The sequence below is a fragment of the Eptesicus fuscus genome, chromosome 9 (assembly GCF_027574615.1).
Source record: "Eptesicus fuscus isolate TK198812 chromosome 9, DD_ASM_mEF_20220401, whole genome shotgun sequence".
NCBI lineage: Eukaryota > Metazoa > Chordata > Mammalia > Chiroptera > Vespertilionidae > Eptesicus > Eptesicus fuscus.
In genome coordinates, this window is record NC_072481.1 from 16,396,654 (window position 1) to 16,414,449 (window position 17,796).

Sequence of the window (17,796 nt, forward strand, 5' to 3'; positions counted from 1 at the left end):
TATATATATATATATATATATATATGCATATATATATGCATATATATATACACACATTTTTTTTAATTGATTTTTTACAGAGAGGAATAGAGAGTTAGAAGCATAGATGAGAAACACCTATCAGCTGCTTCCTGCACACCTCCCACTGGGGATGTGCCTGCAACCAAGGTACATGCCCTTGACCGGAATCGAACCTGGGACCTTTCAGTTCGCAGGCCGATGCTCTATCCACTGAGCCAAACCAGTCAGGGCATAAACTTCTTTATTCTACCATTCAATCGCAGATCCGGACCACCTCCCGCAGATTCTCTGCCGTCTAGTCCCAGCCTGTCAGGGGGACAGGCAGTGGAAGGCCCGTCCCGAGACCGTCTGTTCCGAGCACCATAAATCCTCTTCTCTTCCAGGTCCCTTTCTCATTCTTTCCGGCCTTCAAGGTGACACCACCCAAAGAAGGTTGTGTTGATAACCTCAATCAATCCAGCTTTTCAAGGTACTGGGGGAGGTGACAGGGGCAAGCCCAAACGGACCAGGATTAGGAGATCAACGAAGAGCGGTCATTAAGCCCTAATATCAAAGGAGAGAATAGGGGGCTTTTTGAAAAATGCCCCTGAGGTAGAAAGCCAGAAGGCAAGTTCAGAACAAAGCACCCTGAAGGAGTGCGGCAAGTTGCTGCTCCCAGACTTCTTCCTGCTTCGGTGGGAGAAAAGGCCAGGGCAGTTATGCGTGATCCTAACTAAGGAAGTCCCTGAACTCGTCACTCAGGCTCTGAGAAGTTGTCAAAGGCAGAGCTGGAACCCCTCACAAAGGTCATATCTGTCCGAAACTTCATGCTGGTGGGTGGTTGGCGTCGGAGCAGCAACTCCCCTTGGTCCTGGGGCAGGGGTTCATCATAGATGGTGGAGATGAGTCCCAAACCAGTTCTACGGGGCCTCTTCAGTTGCCCAAATGGCTGTAGCTTCTCTCCGTGGTACCTGGATTAAAAAAGGCTCTCGGTGAGAGGACTGCTCTCTCTCAAACCCCAGTTAAGGGGGTTGGGAAAGGACAGGGAAATAGCTACTGCATATCTGGTTTGTCCCCAAGACAGAGCCTTTAAATCTGAACTTTTGCTTTATCCATTCATTGACAGTGCCAGTAACCAGGGGCCTCAATGCTTTCATTTTAAATAGTGCACAAAGTTTAGAACAACTGTCACCACTCTGTGACTTACAGTCACTCCACTCCCCAAAGGCAATCATCAAGTCCTAACTCCTCAGACTAGGAGTAATGACCCCACCAGGAGATCCAGACCTATTTTTTCCTTCTAACTCTACTTTGAAGTTCACTCTCTAGGACACTCCAGCATCCACCCCAAAGCCAGAGGGAAGGGGGAACCAGGGTACAGCTGAAAGGCTAGCTTGGACCCCCAGGGAAATCACCCAGTCATACTCACCCCAGTCCACGCTTACATCTGGGGTGCTGGCCATCATTATCCAGGGCCTCAGGCACCCCTGAGCACCGGCTGCCCAGGCCCTGGCCCTCAGCCCAACCCTGTCGCTCCATCACCTTCCGTCCAATGCCCTGCAGAGGAAAGGGAAAAGACTCAAGAGATAGAGCTCTTATGGAGGGCAGGGGCGGGGGGGGGGGGGGGAGAGAAAGAATGGGGTAGAGAAGGAAAAGAGAGGTCAATGGATTGGGCATAATCCTCACCTTGGTGTGGCGCTCAAAGGTGCCCACCTGGCCTTCAGTCACAGAGCCGTCCTCCTGGCCATCACGGAGTCTCCGTTCCAGGCGCATTTGGACAGAGTCTCGGGCATCCTTGTCTCCACCATCTGAGGAAGCAGAGCCCAGTTTGCAGAAGGGAGGAAATCAGGTGTCTAAGACCTCCTCACAAGATTTACATATTCATCTTTATGATGATTTTATTACCTTATAAATTCTCTCTCTCATTAGATGGGAGCTTACCAAGAATAGAACCATGGTTCTCCCATCTTACAAATGAGAAAATTATGGTGCAGAAAAGTCATAGAGCCAACAAAGAGAGAGATTTAGAGCCCAGGTCTTCCCCTCCTCTCCCTACCCAGATCATTTTTGACTCTAGAATCTAAATTCTTAACCAGAGCGTGAGCTACCAATGCCCACAATTCCAGGGTCTGCCTACCAGAAGCAGAGTTCCCTAAGGGCTATCCCTACTTGTCCTTGCTCCACAAACAAAGAAAAAGGCTCTGCCTACAACCAGCACTTAAGGCACTCAACTAGAGATATCTTAAGAGAGGAACCCTTTAGTGAGCTACCCCAAGGGAACTGATGTTCTGTCTCAGCCTTTGCTAAGCAGGTCTGATAAAGTGGCACTGCAAGACCACCAGTTCCACCTCCCAGTAACGCAACCCCTGGCCCAGTACCTCTGTCGTAGTACACACTCATGTCCACATCCCAGTCATCGGCTGTCTGTTCATCGAAGTCTGCAGGTATAAAAGCATTAAGCAGAGTCAGCTTAAGGACTCTCAGTTCTGTTGAGAATTAAATCTAGACTTAGACATATGTTAAAGAACTTGGGGCTTTTGATTGTGGGAGGGTACTTTCTCTCCACTCCACTGATCCCCCCACCCCTAAAAAGGATGACTGGTCTCAGATACAGTCAAGGTTAACCATTTTCCTAGCCTTTTATTGGACCCACTGTCAGGGATTCCACCCTGTGGAACATAAAGCCCAGATCAAATGCAGCAGGGAACGCTCCTGCCCTAGTCTGGTGCCAGCATTACCTCCTTCTTCCTCCTGCCAGAACTGGGCATCGGTGTAGAACACCAGGCCAGAGCCGCCCTTCTCCCACTTGAGCTCGATCTCCTCCTCAAAGAGCCGCTCAGTGGTACGCTCCTGCCCGGTCACATCCTCATGCAGCGCTTCATGCCGTTCCCACTCCTCACACCGGTCATCGTCCTGGAGAAAGGGGAGAGGTGACTTGCCTGTTTAGCTTCCTGACCTTACGTCCACAAGGAGGGCAGCTCAAGGTACAGGAGGCCCATGAGATGAGCCCTCAGCATCATTCCTCCAAATTTTTCCAAGATGCAACACATATTAGGCCCTTGAGGTCTTGACAAACACATCTCTCCATCTGTTTCTCAACATGGCTCTTTCCCCTGACAAACCTAATTCACTCTTACTTCTGTGTTTTTGGTCATACTGTTCCCCCTGCCTGAAATATCTGCTCTTCTTTCTCACCACCCTCTCTTTACTTGGTAAAATCCTCCTCATCCCTCAAGTTCTACAGCCTACATGGAGCTGGCCACACTGAGGCCCACAGCAGTCTCATTGGTCGTCTGCCCTCTGGTGGTTAGTGTGCATCATAGCGTCAACCGTTAGGTCGATTTGCATATTAGCCTTATATAGGCTATCACAAAGAAAGAAGGGACAAGAAGTAATACCTACTATCTACTGTGTGTCAGGCCTTCACATAATTTAGCTCCTTTAATCACCCCAACAACGCTGTGAGGTAAGTACCATTATCCCCAGTCTATAGATGAGGAAACTTGGGTTCAGAGGAATAAAGTGATTTGCCCAAAATACACCAAGGGAGTGGCAGAGCCAGCATTCAAACCCAGCTTGCCACCCCATACAGCCTTTCCAGATGCTGCCTCTCTCTTTTCAGGGAGATTTCAAGCTTTCTGAAGGCAGGAAATGGTCTTAGACTAACTTTGGAATCCTATGATAGTTGCTATGTTTACAATCGCTTGACTGGACTTATAAAATGATAAGATGACTCATGGTTTGAAATCTTGGGGGGCCCTGTCCGGGTTAAATTTCAAGAGACCTCAGGAATCACGGTTGCAGAACAGGTGCTGGAGAAAAGTCAAGACAGTACCACACAAGGATGTGGTCCAGATGTGTTAGCAACTCTGCTTGGAGCTTTGGGGACATAGATGAATTATTATTTTTTAAACTGATTTCAGAAAGGAAAGGAGAGAGGGACAGAAACATTAATGATGAGAGAGAATCATCAATCGGCTGCCTATTGCACAACCCCTAATGGGGATGGAACCTGCAACCCGGGCATGTACCCTGATCGGGAATTGAACTTTGACCTCCCAGTTCATAGGTTGATGCTCAACCACTGAGCCACACTGGGTGAGAGTGATATTCTTAATGCCTTGGCCTCTCTAAGCTGCCAGCAAGGAAGGATGGCTCAATGTACTCACGTCATCAGAGTGTGATTCTTCTTCCTCCTCCTTTTCCCCTTCTTCCTCAGGCTCTCCACAGAGGCTGGCTGGCATGTCTGTCAGGCAGGTTCCCTGGGGTATTTCCTCACCCTCAGCCGTGTACACAAGCTCTTCCTGCTCCACAGTCTCTGAGTCCTCATACCTGAATGGTACATTGCCGTAGCGTCGGGAGGAGCCTGTCTTGGGGAACTGGAGCTGCAGCTGGGTGATGATCCGAGGGGGCAGGCGGCAGGCCCGGATCAACTCCAAAAAGACCTGCAGGGGCGTCCCCACATTCCCATTGGGCATTAGCACTGGTGGGTTCAGCTCTGGCAGTTGCCTCAGGTCAGCGAGAGTGAAGGCTTCACTCTTAGCCTTCCGACTCTGCAGTTCCTTCCGGGTCTTGAAGGGAAAGGAGCCCAAACCTTGGGAAGCAGAGAGAAGAATGGCGCTTGAAACCTAGAAGCCTCCAGGAACACTTGAGCCAGAAGTCGTTCAAGGTTTAAATCCTTTAGTCCAATGTTGTTCGTCCCTTTCAAATTCCCAGAATCCCTTCCTCCATTCCCTGACCAGAACCAACTAGTAATTTCATGCTATTTCTCATCACTTCAGCTGAGCACACGTTTCTTCCTGATCTGGTTCCTGTTGATCTTTTGATCCTCAACTACCACCAACCATCAGCCCCTGCACACCTTCCTATCATGTGCTCCAGCCACATGAAACAGTTTAACACACCCTGAAAGTCTCATGGGCTTTCACATCTCTATCTGTGTCTTTGCAAATACCATTTACTTTGAACACCATTCTTCCCCAGAAACTTATCTTTCTCAAGATCCAGAGGAAAGCCTGATCCCTATTGGAAATCGGGTTCTCCCTCCTCTATCTTCTCATAGCACTTGGTGACAAACAGCATAGGCTCTGAAGTAAAATGCTTGGGTTTGTATTGTGATTCTGCCATTTACTAGCTCTAACCTTAGGCAAGCAACATAACTTCTGCACCCCAGTTTCCTCACATATAAAACAGGAGTAACAATAGATCCTACCTTATAGTATTGCTGTGAGGAATCAATAAAAAAAAAAGAAAGGCTTAGAACAGTGCATAAGAAGTACACAGGAAGTGCTCAGTAAATATTAACAACGAGAATGGCATCTTTGTGACAATTACCTTATTACAAATCTCTGGACTCTGTGCACAAGAACGTGTCCAATTCTCTGCCTACCAGCTAGAGTAACACTAGGCCTAACGATATAAGCTAGGTTTGTTGAATGAATTAAAGGCTCCGCACTGTGTCCTGTTCCCCATCGAAGTGATTTCCAATGAAAATGGGAGCTGTCGTGAGAAAAACTCTCTTCATTTGTATCTTGCCAAGAGAGGACTGAGTGGGGAGCAGGAGGAGAGCGAGATAAAGATAATAAGAGGATTGGAAACCCGACTTCCTTTTTACCCTTCTGTGTCAATGCAAAATCAACCCCTTAGATAGAGAAAGGGGTCTGGAAGGGGACATAATAAGGTCAGGGCACATGGCCGGTTACGGGCTCGATCCCCGGTGTGGGGCTTGCAGGAGGGAGCCGATCAATGATTCTCTCTCGTCATTGATGTTTCTATATCTCTCTCCCTCTTCCTTCCTCTCTGAAATCAATAAAAATATATTTAAAAAGAAGGAGAGAAACGTGCCTGCGTTCCAGATCCAGTCTATTATCTTTCCCAACCGTACCTGCTGCCTCAGTAGGTAGCCGAAGTCTGCGAATGAAACAACGACTGGGCAACCAAGTCCCCTGAGAATCTAGCCACTGGCGGCCGGAATACATGCGAAGAAACTTCTGGGCTTGAGCGGCCCCTCGTACGGAGACTACACAGCAGCAGGTGCGGGTCTGGACCGGGACAGCGTCCCGAGTGCGGCCATCGGTGACTGAAGTCTGGGCAAGACTCTGGCCGATAGGAGTTAGGGCAGATGCGGGAGTGGCCTGTGGAGGGGCCCGCTCAGGACGATGCCGGTAATGGAAACAAAGGAAGCCACAGTCGCTCTGTTCCCGGAACTGGCTGAAGTAGCTCCGTAGCTGGGCCGAGCGCAACTCCGAGGGGATGCCACTCACTATTAAGTAAACTGCCGCATCTTCTTCCGCCTCGCCGGGCACCGCCATCTTGGACTGTCACATGATCCACTGAACCAATTCTCGCGAGAACGGCACTAGTGACGCAGGGATCTGTGTCACAATTGTGTAATCCCCGATCCGGCTGCCGAGGCTGTGGACGTGGATGTGGATGTGGAACCTGGAACTGGAGAGGTGCCGGATAAGTTGTTCGGGTACTTATTCTACAGAGAGACGACGATGATGATGGGAAAGATCACCTGAGAAGTGGGGTGATTTTCATAAACTCTTGAGAATCAAATTAGAAGCCTGTGGGAGGTGCGTAGTTTTCAAGATTTTTAGTTGTTGGGGATCTTCCAAACCTAATCTCCTTTTAGAGACTTTAAGGTCGTTCATCCATTTATCTCCTAAGACATATTAGTGGACCTACACAAATCAGTAAGAAAAGATAATCCAGTTGCAATGTGGGCCGAAGTCACTTCACAGAAGAGACTTAAACATGTTTAATCTCATTAATCAAGGAAAGGCGATAAGACCCACGTCATATCCACCAGATTGGCAAAAAATATTTTAATCCTTAAGTGTTGGTGATAATGTGGAGCAAGTGGAGATACCATACACTGTTAGTGGAAGTGTGAACTGGTACAACCACTTTGAAAACAATTTGGCATTGCCCAATAAAAGTGAAGTTACACATATCTTTTGATCCAGCAATTCACTTATAAGTATACTAGAGGCCCGATGCACGAAATTTGTGCCCAGGGGTGTGTGTCCCTCAGCCCAACCTGCACCCTCTCCAATCTGGGACCCCTCAAGGATGTCCGACTGCCCGTTTAGGCCCCATCCCAGTAGGATCGGGCCTAAATGGGCAGTTGGACATCCCTCTCACAATCCAGGACTGCTGGCTCCCAACTGCTCACCTGCCCGCCTTCCTGATTGCCCCTAACCACTTCTGCCTGCCAGCTTAAACACCCCCTAACCACTCCCCTGCCAGCCTGATTGATGCCTAACTGCTCCCCTGCCAGCCTGTTTGCCCCTAACTGCCCTCCCCTGCAAGCCTGGTCACCCCTAACTGTCCTCCCCTGCAGGCCTGGTCACCCCTAACTGCCCTTCCCTGCAGGCCTGGTCACCCCCAACTGCTCTCCCCTGCAGACTTGATCGCCCCCAACTGCCCTCCCTTGCAGGCCTGGTCCCTCCCAACTGCCCTCCTCTGCTGGCCATCTTGTGGTGGCCATCTTGTGTCCACATGGGGGCAGCCATCTTGTGTGTTGGAATGATGGTCAATTTGCACATTACTCTTTTATTAGATAGGATACTTCAAATAAATTCTTGCTTATGTTTATCAGGACATCTATTGACGTTGTTTCACTTTACCAACCCTGTGATCCTGGAAAATAGGGAAGGTTATGAAGCCCCTCCCACCCTTCTGTGTTCTGAAACATAGGTTACTGCAAAGAAACACCCTTCTATGACAGATAAAACTTATGGGCGCCCCCTTGTTTACCTATGACAATAGACAGACTCCAAATTCCAATTCTCACCTCATAAACACTTAGATGGTCTGTTTGTCCTCACTGATCAATCACAACAAAATGCTTGTTAAGGCCCTAGCCGGTTTGGCTCAGTGGATAGAGTGTGGTTCTATGGACCTAAGGGTCCCGGGTTCCATTCCGGTCAAGGGCACTTACCTTGGTTGCAGGCTCCTATCGTCCCTGGGCCCTGGTGGGGGCTGGTGCAGGATGCGTTTCTCTCACATTGATATTTCTGTCTTTCTTTCTCTCTTCCCCTCTCTCTAAAAGATCAATGGAAAAATATAAATAAATAATAATAATAAAAGTCTTGTTAACAACTATGGTTAAGCTTCTCTTCTTCCCCCAGGTCCCTGAACTTTGTGATCCCCCAGGTCCCCCTCAGCTTAAGCCATCAAACAACCCCTCCTTAACAGCCCCTCCAGAGAATAGTCTGGCTTCAGGGTAAACATTCTCTGATCTACTGACCCATCATGCCACTCATGGTCATATCACATCCTCACACCCAGTTCTTTCTAGCCTTGTTTACTCCTTCCTATGAAAGAATAACTTTTTTGGCCAACCCTTGAAACATGTGTAGATCTTATGATCAGAGTGTTCTCCCATTTAAAAAGCTTCCCTTTTTCGCCGAAACCGGTGTGGCTCAGTGGATAGAGCGTCGGCCTGCGGACTGAAGGGTCCCGGGTTCGATTCCGGTCAAGGGCATGTACCTTGGTTGCGGGCACATCCCCAGTAGGAGGTGTGCAGGAGGCAGCTGATCGATGTTTCTAACTCTCTATCCCTCTCCCTTTCACTCTGTAAAAAATCAATAAAAATATATTTAAAAATAAAATAAAATAAAATAAAATAAAATAAAAAATAAAAAGCTTCCCTTTTTCTATTGCAAAAGTTCGTTTCCTCCCTTTCCATAATCATTTCAAATAAAGTCTCTCCTTATTATGTCCAGATTTGTTTTTATTTGACAGTATACATGAATATTCATAGCTTCATTGTTTTTTTAAATATATTTTATTGGTTTTTTTACAGAGAGGAAGGGAGAGAGGTAGAGAGAAACATTGATGAGAGAGAAGCATTGATCAGCTGCCTCCTGCACACCCCCTACTGGGGATGTGCCCGAAACCAAGGTACATGCCCTTGACCGGAATTGAACCTGGGACCTTTCAGTCCACAGGCCAACGCTCCATCCACTGAGCCAAACCAGCTAGGGCCATAGCTTCATTATTTATAAGAAAAAAATATATTGACATTTAGTACTAATAATTTCAGGTATATAATGTTGAGTGGAAATAAGCAAGTCAGAAAACAGTTATTCTATTTATATAAAGATAATGATTCTATATAAAGATTCTATTTATATAAAGATTCAAAAATACAAACTAAGAATGTTTTTTAGGGATACATAAGTAAGCTTTAAAATCATAAAGAAAAGTAAAGAAATTATCAACTCAAAATTCATGGTACTCATTACTTTTGGGGACTTCAAAGTTGATGGTAATAATGACCTATGGAACAATGATGAAGGTTCATTGTACTCTTATTCTTTACATATATTTTATAAATATTATTTTGTTTTATTCAATTTTAAGAAAATATCTTAAAAGGGAAAATAACTCATATTTCAAAAACATAAAGCAAGTGGTTACTTTGTGGTGATCACAAGTTTATATCTATTTGAGAAATAAAAATGGGCAGGGGTGGGCTAGCAGAGGTCAATGGGGAGAAAAGGGGGCATATGGAATACTTTCAACAATAAAAATCTAAAAAATAAAAACAGTTCTAATGAACATCTGGGTAATTGTGAATGGGAAAAACGTTACATCTAGATTCTAAAATTCACTTATGGAAGTATAGATTGGTACAACCATTTTGGAAAATTGGCAAGATCTACAAAAGTTGAGCACACTTTCTATGACTTAGAATTCCAGTTCTTGTTATATAGCAACAGGTCTGCAAACATCTGTGCACCAAAAGACATGTACAAGCATAATCCTAGCAATATTATTTGATGAACCAAATGTTCATCAGCAGTATGTGGGTAAATTAATTGTAGTGTAATGGGATATTGTACAATGAACATGAATGGATTACTGCCACACAGCAGAAGAATGAATCTCAGACATAATATTGAGTGAAAAATGACAAACACCAAAGAGTACATTCTGTATGATTTCATTTATATAAAGTTTAAGACAAGCAATCTCATTTATGAAGTCAATGATAGTGACGTCCTTTGCAGGGAGGGCGAGGGTAGTGATGGGGAAGTTTTCTGGGATGTTGTTAATGCTCTTCTATTTCTTGAGCTGAGTGGTTGTTACAGGGATGTATTCATTTTGTGATAATTCATCAAACTATACAGGTTTGATTTGTGTACTTTTCTGTATATTATACAAAAAAGGTTTAGTTAAAACTATAGTTTGGAAATATGAAAATTGAAAAATAAATGCTTTACAGAAAATAACGTAGACCAAAATAAAGATGGTGTGCTTTGGAAAACATGTTAGATGACTTGAGAAGTTATGCACTTATTATTACACACAATTGCCATTTGTGTGACTAAATTACCAGGACCTTGCATGATGCTAGGTAAGGTATGTAGAAGACTCTCAGTAAATCATCATTGATAAAATGAATATTCCTGGCACTAGCATGGGGATGTGCCATTGGGTATTGACTGGGAACTCTCTCTAGAAAATGTGGGGCCATTTCCGTGGGAGAACACACAGGCCAGATTTCTCATCAAAACTTAAATCCAGCCCAGCCTAGTGTGACTCAGCAGTTGAGCTTCCACCCAGGAGCCAAAAGGTCACCAGTTCCATTCTGCCAAGGCATATGCCCAAGTTGCAAGCTCCATCCCCAGTAGGGGGCCTGCAGGAGGCAGCCGATTAATGAATGATTCTCTCTCATCATTGATGTTTCTATCTCTCACTCTCCCTTCCTCTCTGAAATCAATGAACATATATTAAAAACAAAAACAACAAATGCAAACCCAAAGTAACCAAGACTATATTTTCACTCTCATTCTGCCCTGGGGAGGGGAAGGAGTCTAGGTGCTGGTATTTATTTTCCAGTTCATCATCCCTGACACAAAATAGCATACCTAGCCGGTTTGTCTCAGTGGATAGAGCGTTGGCCATGGACTGAAGGTTCCTGGGTTTGATTCCAGTCAAGGGCCCCTACCTCAGTTGCAGGCTCAATCCCTGGCCCTGGTGGGGGCGCATGCTGGAGGCAACCAATTGATGTATCTCTCTCACATTAATGTTTTTCTCTCTGTGTCTCTCCTCCTCCCTCTCCTCTTCTGTGTCTCTCCTCCTCCCTGGGGTTGCCTTTCTCTGCTCCATTGTTCTGTGACATGGTCTCTGTCTACCATCTCTTGCTGCCCTGGGCCCCAGTGGCCTCAGACTACTTGTAGTTAGCTAAGCACCTTTGCTCTCTGATACATCTATGCCCTTGCACCTACCATCCCCTCTGTCTGGAATGTTCTTCCCTTGATTTGCCTGGCAAACTCCTATTCATTCTCTTTAGGTCAGAGCAGTCACCACTGGGCTGAAGCATTTTCCCACCTCCAGGCAGATTCCCCACCCCCCCCAGGCAGATTTAATCATTTCCTCTTCTTATCTCCTGCTGCCCATTGTATTCCTTCTATTACACTTCAGATCATTCTGTGTTACAAGTACTACTTATGTGTCTCTCTTTGCCATAGACAGGATGTTCAATGAAATCAGGGACTGTATCTTATTTATTCTGTGTCACTTGGCATCTAGCACAGGGTCTGGCATGGTGGATGTCAAGAGAAATGTTGAATGATGGAATGATGGATGGATGGTGAATGCGTGTTGGCTTTTTGTGGCATCATCGATTCTAGGATCTGTGACTGTCCCAAGGCCAGGGTGTGTCAGTTCGGGGCACAGCTCACGTCACTGGCTAACTGCTTAATAAGCAGTCAATGATTTGGCTAATGAAGGTAGTGATAATAATAATAAAATAGTACCTGAGGCTGACTCTGTTTCCTAGTGACTCATCTCTGTCTGGACCTGAGGACAGAGATCAAGGCTGAAAGGTAGATGGTCACTGAACAGTGGCTGAGCTGGCTCCAGACAGCCTGACCCTGACCATGACTCACTCCAGCCTGTGCTGGTGGCAAAGCATGATCTCCAGAGTCCCATAGGCCTGTGTTCAAATCCCAGCACAGTGATCTACCCAGACCTTGAGTACATTTTTTAAATTTAATTTTTAAAATATGTTTTTATTGATTTCAGAGAGAGGAAGGGAGAGGGGGAGAGATAGAAACATCAATGATGAGAGAGAATCATTGATCGGCTGCCTCCTGCATTCCCCCCACTGGGGATCAAGCCTGCAACGCAGGCGTGTGCTCTAACCTCCTAGTTCATGGGTCAATGTTCAACCACAGAGACATATCAGCCGGGCTTGAGTAAGTTTTAAACCCTGTCTGAGCCCTGACCGGTTTGGCTCAGTGGATAGAGCGTCGGCCTGCAGACTGAAGGGTCCCAGGTTCGATTCCGGTCAAGGGCATGTACCTTGGTTGCGGGCACATCCCCAGTGCAGGGTGTGCAGGAGGCAGCAGATCGATGTTTCTAGCTCTCTATCCCTCTCCCTTCCTCTCTGTAAAAAATCAATAAAATAAAAATAAACCCTGTCTGAGCCTGTTTCTTTCTTACTCTCCCTGGTTGATGAGACACAGGTCCCACACCTAAGATGCTGATAGCGGAGAAACAGTCCCCCACCTTTGGAAAGCCTGCGGTTTCACAGAGGAAGCATTCTTTTCCTTCTTGCCTTGTCCTACAATTCTCTCTTTAGTTTTGCTATATTTGTCTTTGTGTTTCTCCCAGGTAGCTTGGGAAAGGTGTCAGAAGTGACTCGAGATACAGATGAGAAACAGACTTAAGTGTAGCTCCCAAATCACAGAGAGGAGTAGGGAAGAAATTTGAAAAGGAGCAAGGTAGGGTTAATAAGGGAAGTTATTTGGGTGATGGAAACATAAGTTGAGGGGGAAAGGCAGGGGTGGGAAGTGGAGAGGAGTGCCTTCTAATTAATGGCTTTTCAAGGTTGGAGGAGGGGAAAAGGCCAGAAGACAGCCTGAGGGTTCTAAGAGGTGCAACAGTAAATTCATGGGATCAGTTAGTGAACAGACACAAACAATAAAATGGCCCAAAATCCCTGAACCTCCTATGGGGAGACAAGGTGTCTGCTCTGGAAAGAATGGCCTCCTGCATCTGCAAGGTGAGAGGGGGTGGTGTGTGCCAAAATGCTGGGAAGGGCAGGGCAGGGCGGAGTGCTTGAGGGCCTGAGGTCTGGGTCTGTGGTGTCTGGAGGGGGATAAGGGGTTAAGGGAGATGCAGGACTCGTTCTGGGCTCTAAAGGATGCTTCCATTTGGGGATTTGATTAGGTCCTGGCTAGGAGGAACTGTTGAACAGGGCATGATCTGGTTGAGAGGAGAGTGGATATTGGGGTCACCATAGGGAAAGGGGTTGATTGAGTAGTGGAGGCCCCAAATGCCAGGCAGAGCCGTTTGGCCTGGATTTGCAGCCTCTGAGCAGACCTGGTAGATGTGCAGATGCAGGTCTGCCTATTTTGGGGGTCACTTTTCCTTTTACTGTGACACAAAAACAATGGAGAACATGTCCTGGTGTGAGGGTGTCTCTATGTTGTGTGTCCCACCCTTGGGTACAGGGGTGTATGTGTGATCATCTGGCCTGGGTACATTTCTCTGTAGTGTGAATGTGTTTGGTTGGGTCTGTTGTATGTCATTGAGTAAGTGTGTCTGTATTTCCTTGCTGTGTGTGGGTAGATGGAGGGTCTATTTTATGGATCTGTGTTGGTGTGTCTGAGTAGTGTATGGGTGTGTGTGAGAGAGAGCTGTAGGTCTGAGTTTTGTGTGTCTGAGTTGTGTGTTTCTGTCTCATTCTGGGTTTCTGAGTGATGAGTGGTTGATAGGGTAAGGGACAGGGGGCCTTGCTGCTGCCACTGGGTGTCCATAATGCATACAGGACCAATTCAGCTGCTTGGCTCCTAGACTTGTCCCTGAGTGAATGACCTCTCATTGAGCAATAATTAACTTGTCCCCCGTGGGAAGAATTCAAACTGTGTTGGTGAAGGGGGTGGGACCTGGTCGAGACAGGCCTTACTGCCAGAGAAAGGAGGAGGTCTGAAAGGGGGTCCTATAGGCATGTGTGTTGTTATCATTCCCTCCTGTCTACCCTGCAGGTCAGTCACCCTGTCCTGGATGCTATTCAAAATATTTAGCAAACAGTGAGGAACAGAGATTGACCAGTCAGTACAGATATAAGCCGTGCCCTGAAATGGAGCAGTTCTGGAGGCTATGCTATGCCAACCATTGTCTCTCTAGTTGCTGGACAATGGGAATGGATTCCAGGAGAAGGACTGGGAGGGATACAGGGGCAGTGCAAGGGAGCTGGGGGAGCTTGGGCAGTGGCTGTGAACCAACTGTCATGAAAGTGTTTCAGACTTTAACAGCGAATGTGGCAGCTAAATCTCTGCTTGCCTTGACCTTTGAGCAGCTGCCAGGCCAGCCCTGGGTGTCCTTGACCCCTCCCATTGCGAGAACAATGGACCATCCTCTTCTGTTGTCTGCAGGCATGGGGGAAGTGAATGATGCCAAACTACAGAAATTCCAGTGACCTTGTCTGTTTCAGTTTTCTTTATTGGCTATGATCTGACTCTCCCTGAGGTGAGAGGGAGCCTTTAGGGGGCAGGAGCTGAGGGAGGGGAAGGGTCAGTGAGGGGTTTGTGGACAAAGAGAAACCCCTTCCCCCCAAAGATAAAGACAAGAAGGTGACGGGGTCCTGAACTGATCCTATCCTCTGGATTCAGACCCATGCAAAATAAATATCCTCAGAAATGAAATATTCCACTCTAAAATTAATATCCCAGTTCTCTGAGGCCTGGCTTCTGCATCCCTCATGGTTCCTTCCTCTTGGGCTCCCTCCGATAGGGGCTGGGAGCTGGGGGCTGAGATGAGAAGGTCCCTTCCACAGTGTCAGGCTCCATGGATGTAAAACCTTTTATTACAAAAACCAATAACTTAAGTCAGTTCTGTACAAAGTCAGTAGAATGTCTGCCCCAACGGACAGTCTCAGCTTCCATTGCCATTCCAGGAGAGGATAGGAATCTTTGCCCAGAGAATCTGGGGACTACCAAGGGCCAGCCAGACAGCTGGAGCACTATGTCCAAACCAAAGAAGGCCAAGATGAGGTGTGGCTGAGTGAGGATTCATACATTCCATCTAGCTGGGCCAGGGTCTGTACAGGCTTGCCTCCTCTGGGAGCATTGGGTCACCCCTGGGGATAACCTGGCCAAATCATTGCAGCCAGCTTCTGCCCAGGCTACAGGTGATCTCTGCTTGGGCTGGAGCAGGTCGGCTCAGCAAAAGCATGTCTTCGAGTAGTCCAGCGATGTCAACATCTCCAATGATAGGGCGGAAGAAGAGATCCCCAAGCAAGCTGGGTGGAATGGACTTGAGGGTGGAGGCCATGAGGAGGACACGGGCCAAACGGCTTTGGCCAGCTGGACACCAGGGCTCCAGGACCTCACATAGTGCTCGATGAGCCTCTTGCTGCAGATGCCAGATGTGGGAGGAGGCATGGAGGCCTGGCATGTCTGTAGGCAGAGGTTAAAGAGGGGTGATGAGCTCCCCACTCCCTGCCACGACAGGGTGAGACTGGCCCCAGACTTGAGGCCACAGCTCAGCCTTTGAGGCCCCTTACTACTTCCTCTATTTACTTATCATTTTATTCATCCATCCATTTATGGAGAGGCAGTATAGAGTAATGGTGAAGAGCCAGGCTGCCTGAGTTTGAATCCCAGGCTATCACTTATTAGCTATGTGACCTCGGGCAAATTATGTCATCTCTGTGCCTTGGTTTCCTCATCTGTAAGATAGGTATAGCTTAGCCGTTTTGGCTCAGTGGATAGAGCATCAGCCTGCAGACTGAAGGGTCCCGGGTTTGATTCCAGTCAAGGGCACATGCCAGGGTTGTGGGCTAGATCCCCTGTAGGGGTGTGCAGGAGGCAGCCGATCAATGATATTCTCTCATCATTGATGTTTCTCTTTTCTTTTTTTGAAAAAATATATTTTATTGATTTTTCACAGAGAGGAAGGGAGGGGGATAGAGAGCTAGAAACATCGATGAGAGAGAAACATCGACCAACTGCCTCCTGCACACCCCCTACCGGGGATGGGGATGTGCCTGCAACCAATGTACATGCCCTTGACCGGAATCGAACCTGGGACCTTTCAGTCCGCAGAATGACGCTCTATCCACTGAGCCAAACCGGTTTTGGCACATCATCATTGATGTTTCTATCTCTCTCCCACTCTCCTTACCTCTCTGAAATCAATGAAAATATATTTTAAAAATAAAATAAAATGGATATAAATACCTGTCTCTTAGGTTCGTTATGAGCTGTATATATAAAACCATAGAATTGGGTCTAACATATGGTAAGTGTAGTATGAGTATTTCCCTACTATTATTATAATTAATTATTATAATTTGCACATTTCTTAAGGGCCTCATGGTGAGGACTTATCATCTAGATGCTCTCCAGATTACAAAAAACACTACCTCTATCCATTGCTCTCCTAGCTGAATTTTATAAAGGCTCCTATCTCTCCTCCCCCACATCCACTCACTTTCATTCCTCTATTCTATATGATCTTTCTGAACCCAGAGATTATCTGTGATTGAGGCACAGCTGTGTCTGCCCCCTCCCTACACCTACCCTCCTTGTGGGTTAGGGCAAATTTTGGGGGGGCAGAATGGCAAGGGCCAGTCTCTGGTGTAAACAGACCTGATTTCTGCCCCTACCTGGCTGTGACCTTCAGCAAGTCACTTAGCCTCTCTGAGCCCCTTTCATGAGATGACTATTGTAATAAGGACACAGAGAGATAATGAATGTCAAACCCTTAGAAGGTGTCTTCCCTGGCTAGGCCCTGTCCCCCTCTAGCCTTGGCCCTCATCCTGGAGTGTCCAGGAACTCACCAGGGTTGAAGAGGATGGTCCCTTTCAGGTAGGCATACTCTTTAGGGCTCAGCTCCAGGCTCCAGAAGGACTCCAGGCAGCACTGAAGCCACTGCACCGCAGCCAGTGAGGGCCGAGGCAGATCCGGCTGCTGGCCACTGCCTGCACTGCTGCTGGGCTCCTCCAGCAAGATCTTCTTGAGTATGCTGGGAACAGGGGCCTCTGCCACCTCGAAGGTCACAGTGTCTTGGGCCAACCCAATCAGGAAGAGAGAGCTCCAGCAGTCCCGCAACAGCTGCTGCTGATCCTGGAAGGGCAGCTGGCAGAAGGATGGCAGGTTCCTGAGGAAGACCACTGTCTTGGCCAGAACGTCCAAGGCCTCCCGGCAGGTGCGATGAGGAGCACACAGCTGGACAGGCCGGTGCTGCTTGCAGAGGCAATGCCTACGGGCTGGGGGCACAGAAGGCCTGGCCCTGAGGCTGGGGCTCAAAAGTGCATACAGAATGGCTGGGCGCCCTGCAGCATGCTGGCATGGACAGGTCCCCGGCTGACTGGAGTTCATGGTTGAGAATCTGTTCCTCCTTCCTCCCAGCTCTCCCGCCCTCTGATCTGCGCTGTGGGTGCTATTTATATCCCCAATGGTAGGAGGGGGGAATGGTTCAACAACCTTGACTCTAGAAAGTCATGTTCATTGAAAAAAAAAAAAAAAAGAAACAACCACACACTGACCCTGGCAGGACTGGTGGGGAAGTGCTGGGGGAGGGGACTTGGAAGCTTCACGTGGCCCTGATATCACTTTAGTCAATGAAGTGGATGGTGCAGGGCATGGGGCCGCCCGTTCGCTGCCCCGGCTGTCCCTTATCGGATGACTCAAGTGGATAAACAGGGTCATTAACCCAAGCTGTACCAGGGCACCAAGGCCTCAGGTGCACATTCAGCAGGTGGCCATGGCAGGTGTCCCTACTGGTGCCTGCAGGACCCTTGCTAAGCTGAGATGTCAGCTCCAG

General features: G+C 47.5%; 2 protein-coding genes across 2 annotated transcripts; both read right to left on the minus strand.

Annotated features, from left to right (window-relative positions):
• Positions 1–73: 73 nt before the first annotated feature.
• On the minus strand, positions 74–6,318 carry GPATCH3 (G-patch domain containing 3). Its single transcript, XM_008148028.3, has 7 exons — positions 5,885–6,318; positions 4,170–4,594; positions 2,739–2,913; positions 2,379–2,438; positions 1,687–1,808; positions 1,430–1,557; positions 74–971 (listed from the first exon to the last, which is right to left on the minus strand). Exons 1-7 carry the CDS (start codon positions 6,309–6,311, stop codon positions 755–757), a joined length of 1,554 nt encoding a protein of 517 aa, XP_008146250.2. The 5' UTR covers positions 6,312–6,318; the 3' UTR covers positions 74–754.
• An 8,808-nt stretch (positions 6,319–15,126) lies between these two features.
• NR0B2 (nuclear receptor subfamily 0 group B member 2) lies at positions 15,127–17,351 on the minus strand. Its single transcript, XM_008148027.3, has 2 exons — positions 16,811–17,351; positions 15,127–15,425 (listed from the first exon to the last, which is right to left on the minus strand). Exons 1-2 carry the CDS (start codon positions 17,349–17,351, stop codon positions 15,127–15,129), a joined length of 840 nt encoding a protein of 279 aa, XP_008146249.2.
• Positions 17,352–17,796: the final 445 nt, after the last annotated feature.